This window comes from Sardina pilchardus, chromosome 24 (genome assembly GCF_963854185.1).
Source record: "Sardina pilchardus chromosome 24, fSarPil1.1, whole genome shotgun sequence".
Lineage (NCBI taxonomy): Eukaryota > Metazoa > Chordata > Actinopteri > Clupeiformes > Clupeidae > Sardina > Sardina pilchardus.
In genome coordinates this window covers 7,074,650-7,087,149 of record NC_085017.1, presented here as the reverse complement: position 1 = coordinate 7,087,149, position 12,500 = coordinate 7,074,650, and the positions used below count along the sequence as shown (strand labels likewise).

Genomic DNA, 12,500 nt, shown 5'->3' with positions numbered 1-12,500 from the left:
TAGCTGTCCAGGAGCAAATGAACAACACTGACGTCTGTCTTCAAATTCTTCTCCGTTTTCAGCCGTCTCAATCTCCTATTTCGGACGTAGCCTATTTCGTATAATGTTTAGCCTAGATTACAAACGCTGCTTTGTAGGTTTTTGCTTTGAATTTCTAAATGTTTAAAATGTGTAGGTATCATCTTGTTATTAATGACCTGATTTATCGTTCATATTCATAATCATAGAGTTGTTGCCAGTTTACAGGGCGATGTCTGTAATGTCTATGTAATGGTCGCGGGTGCGGGGCGGGCTGGGGCGGGTCAAATAATTTCATAAAAGCGGGACCCGCGGGTTGAAAAAATACCCGACCCGCGCATCACTAGTGTGTGTGTGTGTGTGTGTGTGTGTGTGTGTGTGTGTGTGTGTGTGTGTGTGTGTTTACACAATGTCTAAACCGTGAAGGCCAGATTACTGTGATTAGGTGTCCATTTGTGGCTGACCGGTCCCCGGGAGTTCATGTTGGTGTGCTACTTCCTGTAGGCCGCCTGCGGCGTGCTGCCCTCGATGCCAAGAGCACAGACTCAACCCTCAACGGCCCCAGGTGAGGGCACCTGATCTAAACAGCATGCCATGGGGGCATTTCACCAGGCACGATTCAACAAGTAGACAGACCGCATTGCTCCAGTAAAATCTGAGAATGCCAGATTTACCAGGAAAGCTGGTAGAATAAGGAAACAAGGACAATAAGGATCTACTCTGGCTGTGCTTTTAGCGCAGTTGTCTGGTTGACTGTCACTTCATTACACTTTGAAACATCCATCCAGTTCCCTTCCTTGATGCTTTGTTGCCGTTAAAATGTCCTTAGCACTATTGAACTAATTACATAATATTTTATTATCATCATTTATTACCTTGAATATGGACTGCTTGAGGTCCTGGCCTAGCCTCTCAGACATGCGGCCCATGTTGTCGGACATCTTGTTCATGCCCTCGGCCAGGCTGTCGGGGAAGGACTTGACCGCGTTGGACACGTTACGCATGGAACTCCGCAAGGGGTTCACAAAGGTGTCCATCTGTTCCAGGGGGGAAGCAAAAACACACACAAAATGAACCCAGTGATGATGATGATGATGATGATGATGATGATGATCACACATAATGTTATCATTTACAAACAAAGACATCCAGTCCCTGCTCTTGACAGGTAAATTCCCTCAGAGAGAGTTATGTCACTGCATAATCCACTTGACTCTTACGGCCGAGCGCTCACAAAGAGCCATGAGGCAGCAGACAGGCGGGCCAGTGGGCTCAGCACTCAACCTGATTAACAGAGCTAGCTAGGTAGGCAGACTGCAGACTGCAGACAACGTCGGGCTATATTCCAAAAGCAAAAAGCCTTAGTGGAAGAAACTGAAACAACTGCCATAAACATCAACAATAACAACAACATTATATTTATCCAGAAAAGTGTAAAATCACTTTTTTGGAATATAGCCCGACGTTGTAGACTGCAGACAACGTCGGGCTATATTCCAAAAGCAAAAAGCCTTAGTGGAAGAAACTGAAACAACTGCCATAAACATCAACAATAACAACAACAACATTATATTTATCCAGAAAAATGTAAAATCACCGCGCACTGGTCGACCAGTGTGTGGTGATCTTACACTTTTCTGGATTTTATTAACGACTGAAAATCAGAAGGCTGTGCATTGGAACTATATTCTAACATTGTATTTATATAGCGCTTTTCAAAGCAGCTAAAGTTGGCTGTGTCTGCTACAACACGTCTGCCTCCATTCCTGACTAGCCTCGAGCTAGGATTGCCTCCAAATGCTCATTAGCTTGGCCCTATCCAATTAGTTAGCTTAGAGGAGAAATCCGGCGAGTTTTCACACTACCCCGATGTAACTAGCACTGCACTGAAACTTGAAAGCAGCGGAGAGCAGGAGAAACTGGATGGATGGATGGATGGATACTTTATGGTCCTTAATCTGTTACTAAAGTATGTGCAAAGCCTCACATATATATATATAAACACACAGACACAATAACAATACTTTCTCACATTGATGCAAAAATAGACTGAATATCCACCCCTGTGGCTATAGCCGGTATACACCTCTTTGCACTTGATTAGATTAGACTGAGCTGTATTGTCATTGTGCAGAGAACAAGTACAAAGACAACTAAATGGAGTTTGCATCCAACCAGACGTGTAAAAAAAACAGAGTGCATTTGTGATATACAAATATAGGACAAGAAACAGTGCAGTCACAGTGTAGACAGTAGATTCACAGAAGGTGGTTTAGAGCAGTGGTTCTCAAACTTTTTACAATGAGTACCACCTCGAGAACAATTGACTCTCCAAGTATCACCATTATGACCAGCATTAAAATATGGTAGCGTACAATTTAAATATATTTTTCATGGTACATACTGTTTTGCATTGTTTTGTTTAGTTTTCAAGAAATATATTTCATTAGCTTTTAATATAATTGGAAGTGTTTATTCTACCTTCATGAAAAAAAATAAAGCATCTTGGAGACTCCTGGAGTACCACAACAGAGAGTCCGCGTACCATCAGTGGTACCCGCACCACAGTTTGAGAACCACTGGTTTAGAGTACTCTAAATGAAGTGTACTGTAAATATGTGCGGTGCATTAGCAGCTACCTGATGGGTAGCGAGGTGGATGACTCAGCAAAACTGATAGTGGGATGCTTCTGGCCACTCACCTTGCGTGCGAAGTCGCCCTTGCCCTTGCTGTAGGCCTTGTTCTCCAGGAAGTCGTAGATGTAGGGGGTGAGGGTGGGGCAGGCTTTCACCATCTCTGGATTGAGTAGCAGCTGTGTGGGTGGAGGAGAGAGATGGCAGGTATGAACTTAGGTCTGGGGCTGCCCATTCACCCTACTCCATGACAACTGCTGTTATCACTAAGTGTTTGTTTTTGTTAAAGAAAACCAAATTGAACCCAGATTCCTGCACAATGTAAATAAACTTGCTTTGTCTTGTTTAAGTGGAAATAATTCTAGATCAAACCTTAGAATTAAACACACGGACAATGACTCTAATAAAGGGCATTTGAAGTCATGAAGTGAACCTCCCCTGATCCATACAGGCATAAAGGCAGTAAATATGGAGCAGCGGTGGCCATCAGAGCCACAAATGTGTCTGATCACTGATCACTGTGAGTCCTGGTCACTTTGGATAAAAGCACCTCCTAAAGAAACCGCAACGCGCAAAAATGGTTTCCGAAGACTGGTCTATTTTTTTCTGTTTTTTGTTTTTTTGTTTAACGTACGCAGTAGTAGCCAGTTCCACTGCTCTATAGTGGAAGCTCATTGTTGTAGCAGACACAAGGAGAACGGACTGCTCCAGCTACATGCCCAGTGTCTCCTACCTCTCCGGTCTGGCTTTACCTCTTCAACCGACCTCCACAACCAAACACCACCTTATCAGTCAAAGGTTGAACAATCTCAAAAGTATATTTGGGCCTTTGTATGCCTTTAATCTCTAGACAAAAACACTAGAATTCAACATGGTCAATCGTTTAAATGACGAGCATCTTAAGCCGTGTGGTGAGACTCCCCTTCCTCATACGGCTATAAAAGGACTGAATAGGAGGCCGGGGCAGCATGCGTCACGTTTGATCATTAGCGCGCCGCACGTCCCTGTCACTTTGGATGAAAGCGCCTGCCGACTCCCACTCACCTTTTCCTTTTAAACAGGACTAACTAGTGCAGCGCCCGTTCAAACAGCAAACCTGTAGCCCCATTACTGTACATGCCCGCTCGTAGGCCTGTTTTAAAAATAGGATGATGGGGGGGGGGGGGGGGGGGACGACACCATTCCAGCTAAGCATTCAATAATGAATCCTGAATATTATATTAAAATGCATTAGCCCATAATGAAAGAGCAGTGAGTAGAATTTAGACATGGCTGCAGGTGATATTTACAGATAAAAATGACATAAGCCTACCAGCTATTTTGATATAAGGCTATTTGTTTGTTGTTAAGCCTATTGAATATCTTCATGATGGACAAGACAAACCATTTTGTGGAATGATGCATCATCGTATGACATTTGCAACAAAGTAATTCAAAAACAATCTGTGGTAGCATATAAGTGACATCATGCTCTGTCTGCCACTTGTTGTCTGGAGCTGATCAAACTGACATACCGTAAGCTTAAAGCTTTGACGTAAGGCTGTATATTTAGCCTAGGGAATAACTTAATGATTTAGCAGACAAACCATTTTGTAGGGAGATGCATCATCATGAGATTCGCAAAGATGACTCAAATACATTTGGTAGCATAGGTGACATCACGCTCTGCCTACCACTCTGTCTGTAGCTGTGTGGAATTCTGAAACTTCCTTACATCTGGGACCATTAGCCTATCGCTCGCTTCAACTTAGGACCTTGCAGTGGGAACGGTCATTTGTTTATTCAAAGTCTCAAGTCCAAAGTAGCCTGGGCTATTCAAAGAGTTTATTGCACATCATTTTTACTTTGCTTTGAATAGCCACCAGATACCTGTGTTTGTTGGCGTGTTGTTGCAAAATCTACAGAATCATTCTATGCAAGCAAACCACATAAAGGGAGTCTGTTGAGGTCAAACATGACGATCATCCACACATCCTTCATCTTGTCCCATGCTGTGCCCTGATTCAGTGCTGCCAAAACTCTGCTTACCCTCTCCGTCTCTGTCTCTGTGCTGTGCTGTGTGAGAGGCGGAGTGGCTACTACAGCAGAAAAAGCCATTGTGTGCTTCTTTTACCGATATATATTTTGCATTACTTCCAAATAATATCAAACTGCACTGGCACTGCACTTACTGCTCATAGCAAGACACCTGTCAAGTTCAAAATCAATCGGACGGTTTGAGTGAATAACAGACAGACAAACAGCCAGACGGACAGACGTTACTGAAATAGATAGATACGGCCTCTTACTTTTATTGAAGTCCCCAAAAGATTTGATGTTGGGGGCACAGAGAAAAAACTGCATGTCCCAACCAATAACTGCAGCTATCAGCTTGTCAGAAATGTTAGCAGGCAAAGGCACTGACTGAAGGGAAGGCTAACAGGAGACTACACTAAATAGTGGCGGCTCTGTTTGTTTGTCTACCAAAAGCCATTTGACCGGGTTAAGAAACCAGACAAAGATGTGAGTCTGGGGAGAGAAGCAAGAAGCCCACTGAGAGCTTTTCATGTTTTATACGTGTTAAGTGCACTCTTTTTGTGTCTTTATTTGTATGACAGTGAAGGGTGAGACAGGAAGTAAGTGGGAGAGAGAGATGGGGAGCGATCAGGAAATGACCGCAGGCCGGATTCGAACCTGAGTCCCCGTGGGCACTTGGACCCGTATGTGGTATGAGCGCTGTAGCCTTTTGCGCCACAGCGCTCCCCAGCACCTTTAATTTCTAAGAGTGTAGGTGATACAAGACTGAGACTCGGAGGACTCCGGAGATCTTCAGCGCGTTTGTTTACCTGTAGATACGCATTGAGGTCTTTTTTCCTCTTCTCTAGGAAGTCTCTGTCCATATTGTTGAAGGTCTTCTTGCCTGGCAGCCTCAGGATGGTTGTGAGGTTCTCAAACTGCAGACAAGTGGAGTTAGCGTGTTAGACAAGATGGCGGACACTGACAATCAGAGGGGAAAAATAACGCAAATAAGCTTATCATTTTTCAGAAATTTAGTTTACAGCAAATGTATGATCTAATCTTCCAACCTATAAATGGTCAAAAAACTTACATTCACTAAATTAATTAACTTCAAATGTAACTAACCTATAGCAAATAACTAGGCTAACTTACTTTAATTTCTTACTTTAACAGACACTTATGACTATGAACAAGTCCACACAAACTAAAAGAAACACAAACAACTCCAAAAAAAGGAGAGAGAGAGAAAAAAAGAGGAATTGTTAACCATTGACACCAATCCTTATCCACCCTCCCCATTGGTCAGGGCCAAAGTCCAGAACAGACAGACTAGAGGGGGGGGGACAAAAGAACTCGCTAGTCACCTGCTCTGTGATTCGCATGTGGAAGTCGTGGAAGTCGCTATAGCGACGGTAGGTCTTCCAGGTGTCCTCGCTGCCGTCGGCGTTCTTGCGGAAGACGGTGATGGCGTAGAGGGCGTAGGTCTTGCCGTGGTCGTTGCACACGCCTGCCACGGGAAGGGTGTTTAGAAAAGCATCAGCTACCCAGCACAAGCAGACACGGAGGAGGAGGTGGAGGAGGAGGAGGAGGAGGAGGAGAGGAGACACCAGGATGGGTGGAGAGATGGAGGGATGCAGGAGAGAGAGAGAGCGAGAGGAAGGATTGAGAGAGATAAAGAAGGGCACAGCAGGACAGAGAGGTGGCAAAAGACAGAGAGACAAGAGAGAAAGAGAGAAAGAAAGAAAGAAAGAAAGAGAGAGACAGAGAGATGGAGAGAGAGAAAGAGAGGCAAAGCCAAAGGACAGAAAGAAAGGGAAGGATAGAGTGGCAAGATAGAGAAAAGAGCAGGGTTGAGTGATTGAGAGGGAACAGGCAAGCAGATGGAAATAAGCAAGATGGGATGATTAGGTTTAGGAACATGATCGGAAATGGGAAAGGCAGAGGGACGGAGATTTAGGGGTTTGGTCAGGGTTAGGGTTAGGGAAAGGACCGCATGGCAAGCAGGTTAGATGGAGGGGAGGGGTGGGGGTTAAGCAAAAAAAGATGGAGGGAGAAGGGTGGAAGAGGAGGAGAGAAGGCAGAAAATAAGAAATGGTGATGGAATGACAGTGCTCAAAAGAAAAAGTAGAGAAAACATGAGAAGTGGTGGCGAGGCTTGGTGACGCGATAAGCATGCAGCGCAAGACAGAGGTCTTATGGACACATATATGTACATGACTGAGAGGAGACACACACACACACACACACACACTTATATGCGCAGACACATACACACATACACACACACACACACACACACACACTTATATGCGCAGACACATACACACAAACACACATACACACACACACACACACACACACACACACAGATTTGCATACTTTAAGCTACATCTTAAAGTATTACATCTGAAACGTATTAGTAAGAACAAGTAAGAACAAGTAACTTATGCATCTCCATCCATCTAAACACATCGCTCAAACGAGATAGATAATCATCCATATAGGAGCACACGTCATTGCCAAGACCAGCAAATACTTCCGGCGACTTCCGCAGCAAGCCGTCCCCAAAGTATCTGAGCACGTACCGGTGTCCGAGATGTAGGCGTGGAACTGCAGGGCCTCCTCGGCGCTGGCATTGGTCAGATCGTCCAACGACTGCAAAACAAACAGGACGCGGCTTTTAAAAAAAACAAACATCCGCGTCATACCCCGTCGTCCAAGTGTCTGCGTCCCTCTGACAGATGGGACGCGTCCCCGAGTTTGACCCGGGCCTCTGTGTACTTAAGCGACACACTTGACAGCCAATGAAAACAGGTTCACGGCTTTGATTGTGGTCACTGCTGGGTTGAGTAAACAGAGCGGTTGACAACAAGACTGAAAACAAGTAAGATCACATGTCTTACCAGATTTATGCTCCCAGTCGGAGAACCGTTGAAGGACTCTGCAGAGAGAGAAAGAGAGAGAGAGAGAGAGAGAGAGAGAGAGAGAGAGAGAGAGAGAGAGAGAGAGAGAGAGTGAAAACGGTCAGATATGTCATGGCAACCCACACAGCCTCTTCTCATTACTCAATCGGGATAACCAGCTGAAATCCATCCATCCTCCAGCTGAAATCTATCTACTTATGGATGCATGCGGGAAATTGCTACTCCGAGCGCTCTTCACCGCTCATAAATGTGGAATTATCGTTGTGTTTATTCAGAGCGTCACACTCTCCGAGTGTCCAGAGCATGTCAGTTTGAATTTACAAACACACCCTTATTCACGAGTCCCCTCCCCATAAACATGCGTCTGACCACAGTGGCCGAAGAGAAAACAGAGTGACCCATAGGACACAGTGGAAATGGAGACGGGTCCTAATTAAAATGCAGGACAAAGTGCAAAGTCCAACTGGTCTGGTCTTTAGGACTTCACTTCACTTCACTGATCCTTTACCTGGATATGGGCCTGACCAGTATTTAGGAGACATACAAAAATACAAAATACACCACACACCAAACAGATCGAACACATTGCTTCCAGTTTGACTTTGTCCTTTGCCTGTCATTTAAATTAGGGCCTTATGTCTCCAGTACCTTGACCTCCTAGAGGCCAGGTGACAAGAGTTGATGTCACCTGATGTCACAGAGCTTGTCTCAGACATATACAGTAATTGAATGGCAACTCAAAGTTCTATACTGAAGTGTCGGTGTGGTCATGCTGTCTGTGTTTATACTTTTGTTTCGTAATAAAATGTAACCTTTTATCCTTAATTTGCCTTAACTGACCATATTCACACGGTGGGCATTTTTATGACCGTACAGTCAAGAAGCTTCAAATTCTAATAGCAAAGGTAATGTAGCCTACTGTAGCCTATTCCTGGGTGCAACTGGTAAATGTAGGGAATCAGTAAAGTATAATGTATATAAAGTATAATAACACTGTCCACTATCAACAGAGTCAGTGTAGCGACAAAGCAATAGATTAAAATAGACAGAAATGGAAGGTTTTCACAGTGATTTTATGCTCCCTTTAAAATATCTTGTCTACAAAATATCTACAAAAAATGATCTAAAGTGTCTAATTTCGCTGCTTCTCAATGTGGATTGCGACAGAGAGACCCCCAGAGCACTGGCCCCAGCCCCCCGGTGCTCACCTCCGTCCCCGTCGTCCGAGCCGCGGTAGCTGGGCTCCTTCAGCATGTCCAGCTCGGCCAGCATGCGCACGTACAGCGGGTGCTGCCGGAACGACGGGTAGAACCGCTCGTCTCGCAGCATCATGTCGTACACCTGTCACCCGCAGAACAGCAGGAGAAAAAAACAGGGAGACGGACTTGTGACGGAGAGTAAAAGATTGTGTGTTGGCGATGATGATATTTTTTTATATTTCTGTAGAGCAACAGGCTTTAAAGGAAAAAAAGAAAAAATCAAGAAGAATTTTGGTGAAGAATTTGTCAGCAGCCAAAAAAAGACATGAAACAAACTTGAAACGTGTACATGCACACACACACACACACACACACACAGACACACACACACAGACACACACACACACACACACACACACCTTTCTCTGAATATCATCAAATATCTCCGGCGTGGGATCCTCTGTATTGAGTTTCTCAGCCAGCCTGAGAATTGACGCTTCATCCACCTGTACTCTCGGAGATGCCTGAGAGAGAAAGACAGAGAGAGAGAGAGAGAGAAAGAAACAGTAAAAAGACAGAGAGAGAGAAACAGAGGAAGCAAAAAAGAGAGAAAGAGACAGAGAAAGAAAGATGAGAAACGTGGGAAAATGAGTACTACATACTGATGACCAAGGGGACTAAACTTCATTTGAAAATCTTTTGTAGGCCAAGAACTGAACTTGGTGACAGAGCACAGAGCAGGATGGTGCAGCATCACTGCCCAACAGAAGGAAGAAGGTGCTTTCCATGTGCACGCTTTGTGGTCTATCTGCGTGCGTGTGTGTGTGTGTGTGTGTGTGTGTTTCTAGGTGCTGAGAGAAACGGACTGGTTCGTGGTCCGTGTGTGTGTGTGTGTGTGTTTGTGTGTTTGTAGGTGCTGTGAGCACGGACTGGGTTGGCACTGAGAGCACGGACTGACTTATCGGAGAGGTACTGCTGCTCGTAGACGCCGAGCGCGGCAGCCTTGAGCAGGCCTTTCTTTGGTCTGGCTGCCTTGCTTCATGTGTGTGTGTGTGTGTGTGTGTGTGTGTGTGTGTGTGTGTGTGTGTGTGTGTGTGTGTGTGTGTGTGTGTGTGGTGCGTGTGACTGACCTTATCGGAGAGGTACTGCTCGTAGACGCCCAGTGCGGCGGCCTTCAGCAGGCCTTTGGTCTGGCTGCCCTGCTTCATGCCGTCCTTCTGCCAGCTCAGCATGACCTCCAGCTGCTGCTGCGCCGTCACCCGGTAGCCCTCCACCGTCAGCCAGAAGAACAGGTCCGCCTGACCGCCCATCTGCTGCATGTAGTCTGGACACCACACACACACACACAGACACAGAGAGACAGAGAGATCATGAGGAGGAGGAGTAGAAAGGAGGGGGGGGATAATGAGGAAGAGAAGGAGAGAGGAGTGGGGGGGATCATGAGAAAGAGAAGAGGGGCAGTGTAGAGAGAGGGGGAAGGAGGAAGAGAGAGAGAGAGAAGGGAGAGGGAAAGAGAGGAGGAGATGGAGAGGGAGAAAGAGACAGAGAGAGAGAGAGAGAAAAGTCAGGCAGACACAGAGATGCCAAGCAAGACAACAGACATGGACAAGTTTGCAGCAGCAGGTAAGCAATGGGAAAAAGGACATGGAGAAATATATAAAGAGAAAGAATACGCAAGACAGAGGAGGAGAAACACAGAGATGCAGTGGGAATACAGAGGGGAAGGAGACCAGGCACTAACGCTCAGACAGGAGCAGCAGCTAGACAGATGGGGGGAGGGGGGGGGGGGGGTGGTAGTGGTGGCAGTGTTGGGGGGTGTATAGAGGTGCACCTGAGTCCAGCTGGACAAAAACTGACTTGGGCCAAAATCGGAATGAATGAGAGAATGATCTTAATTGTTGCCGTACACAGATATAACAAGAGATTGTCGTTATTCACAGGTGTAACATCTTGAAAACAATTCAGTGCAATCTCTAACTGCAATATTGAGCCGTGTCTATTGTGATTCGGAACTGGTTTGACACATATGCTACACCTGGTGTGCGGGCGAAGCATTCCGATCGTGGAGCGCATAAAATAGTTTTGGAAGAATGGTCTGATTTTTTTCATCACATCTGGTGTAGCCAGTTCCATTGATAATAGTGGCAGTTCATTATCACAGCATATGCTCCGTGAATGGGCCGAGCAATTTGGGGTTAAGTGCCTTGCTCAAGGGTACAACAGTGGGAACTGGGTATTTAACCCACAACTTTTCAGAACTACTGCATGTTAGTCCAGCTCCTTAGCCACTACTCCATCATCACCAGTGCAAATAGCTACCACTGCACAAACGCTGGTCCAGATTCACAACAGACTCTACAAACAGCTGCAGTCTAAATGGCCGTTCACACCATGAGCGATAACTATAACGATAACTATAAACAAATATCGCCCTCGTTAATATGAATGACAACATTCACACATAAACTATAACGATAATGGCATGAAGAAGGATATCGTTAGGGATCACTTTCAGACCCATTTTGACAACGATAAAAAGATAACAGCCAATGGGAACCAATCACATTTTAGCCATCACATTCATTAACATGGGGAGAGATGCTTTTACCATTATGGTTATTGTTATTGTTAGTGGTCTCCACTGTAGACACGTGCAGAGGTCAGGAGTATTGTGAGGGAATGCAGAACTTCAGGGCGATGTTGCCCACTCATAAACACACACAGACACACACACACACACACACACACACACACGAGCGTTGTGAGGGACTCACCCATGAAGAACTGCAGGGCGATGTTGTGCACCAGGATGTGCTCCAGTGGAATGATGCACAGCTTCCCAAAGTTCGCCGCCAGCTTCATCGCATCCACTTCCTGTAGAGACACACGTGAACGCTGAGCCCCATACAAACACATAGCATGACCTACAGTATCTAGCACTCTCTGCTCAGTGGGTAACGATGAGGCTTTACAGCTAGCTAGGCTGAATGGGTGGGTGGGTGGGTGGATGAATAGATGAATGGATATATAGATAGATGGATGGATAGATGGATGGACGGATGGATGGATGGATGGATGGGTGGATGGATGGGTGGATAGATATATAGATATATAGATAGATGGATGGATGAATGGATGAATGGATGAATGGATGAATGGATGAATGGATGAATGGATGAATGGATGAACGGATGGATGGATGGGGTTCCTACCTTCCCTGATTGCAACCTTTGTATCCTTGTTTCACAGACTTTCTTCACAAACAGTAAACTGTTGATTTGATTCTTGATCATATTTATGTCTGTGGAAAAAGACAATGAAGAGTTCCCATGGTTTGGAATTTGACAGAATGTAAAGCAAGGCAAGTCTACTTCTACAAAACATCTCATACCACATTAGTAATTAAAAATTTGTGTGTGTGTGTGTGTAAATAAATGTGTGTGTGTCTGTATATGTGTGTGTGTGTGTGTGTGTGTGTGTGTGTGTGTGTGTGTACCATCTCCAGCAGTATCTAGTGAGCGTAGATACTGCAGCTCCTCCAGGACCTTGTCCTTGACCGCCTCCAGCTCGATGGTCTTGTCTGTCAGCTTCAGGATGGTCATGAAGGCCTCGTAGTTACAGCTTGAGTCCCGGATCTAACACACACACACACACACACACACACACACACACACACACACACTCTACATCATTTTGCAGGGGCATCAGTCATTGCCCTATCAGGCAAA

At 45.3% G+C, this 12,500-nt stretch overlaps 1 protein-coding gene across 3 annotated transcripts in view; it reads right to left on the bottom strand.

Annotated features, from left to right (window-relative positions):
• snx13 (sorting nexin 13) overlaps positions 1–12,500 on the bottom strand; it is a 44,213-nt gene that overhangs the window by 9,223 nt on the left and 22,490 nt on the right. For 2 of the 3 annotated variants that reach the window (XM_062529035.1, XM_062529037.1), the window contains exons 10-21: positions 12,269–12,407; positions 11,985–12,073; positions 11,547–11,646; positions 9,903–10,096; positions 9,192–9,296; positions 8,782–8,914; positions 7,553–7,590; positions 7,235–7,304; positions 6,014–6,189; positions 5,477–5,584; positions 2,720–2,830; positions 894–1,055 (exon numbers count right to left, since the gene is read on the bottom strand). In XM_062529035.1, the coding sequence (XP_062385019.1) occupies positions 894–1,055; positions 2,720–2,830; positions 5,477–5,584; positions 6,014–6,189; positions 7,235–7,304; positions 7,553–7,590; positions 8,782–8,914; positions 9,192–9,296; positions 9,903–10,096; positions 11,547–11,646; positions 11,985–12,073; positions 12,269–12,407 (1,425 nt within the window). The remainder of the gene's footprint in view (positions 1–893; positions 1,056–2,719; positions 2,831–5,476; positions 5,585–6,013; positions 6,190–7,234; positions 7,305–7,552; positions 7,591–8,781; positions 8,915–9,191; positions 9,297–9,902; positions 10,097–11,546; positions 11,647–11,984; positions 12,074–12,268; positions 12,408–12,500) is intronic. The other variant, XM_062529036.1, reaches the window with a different exon arrangement.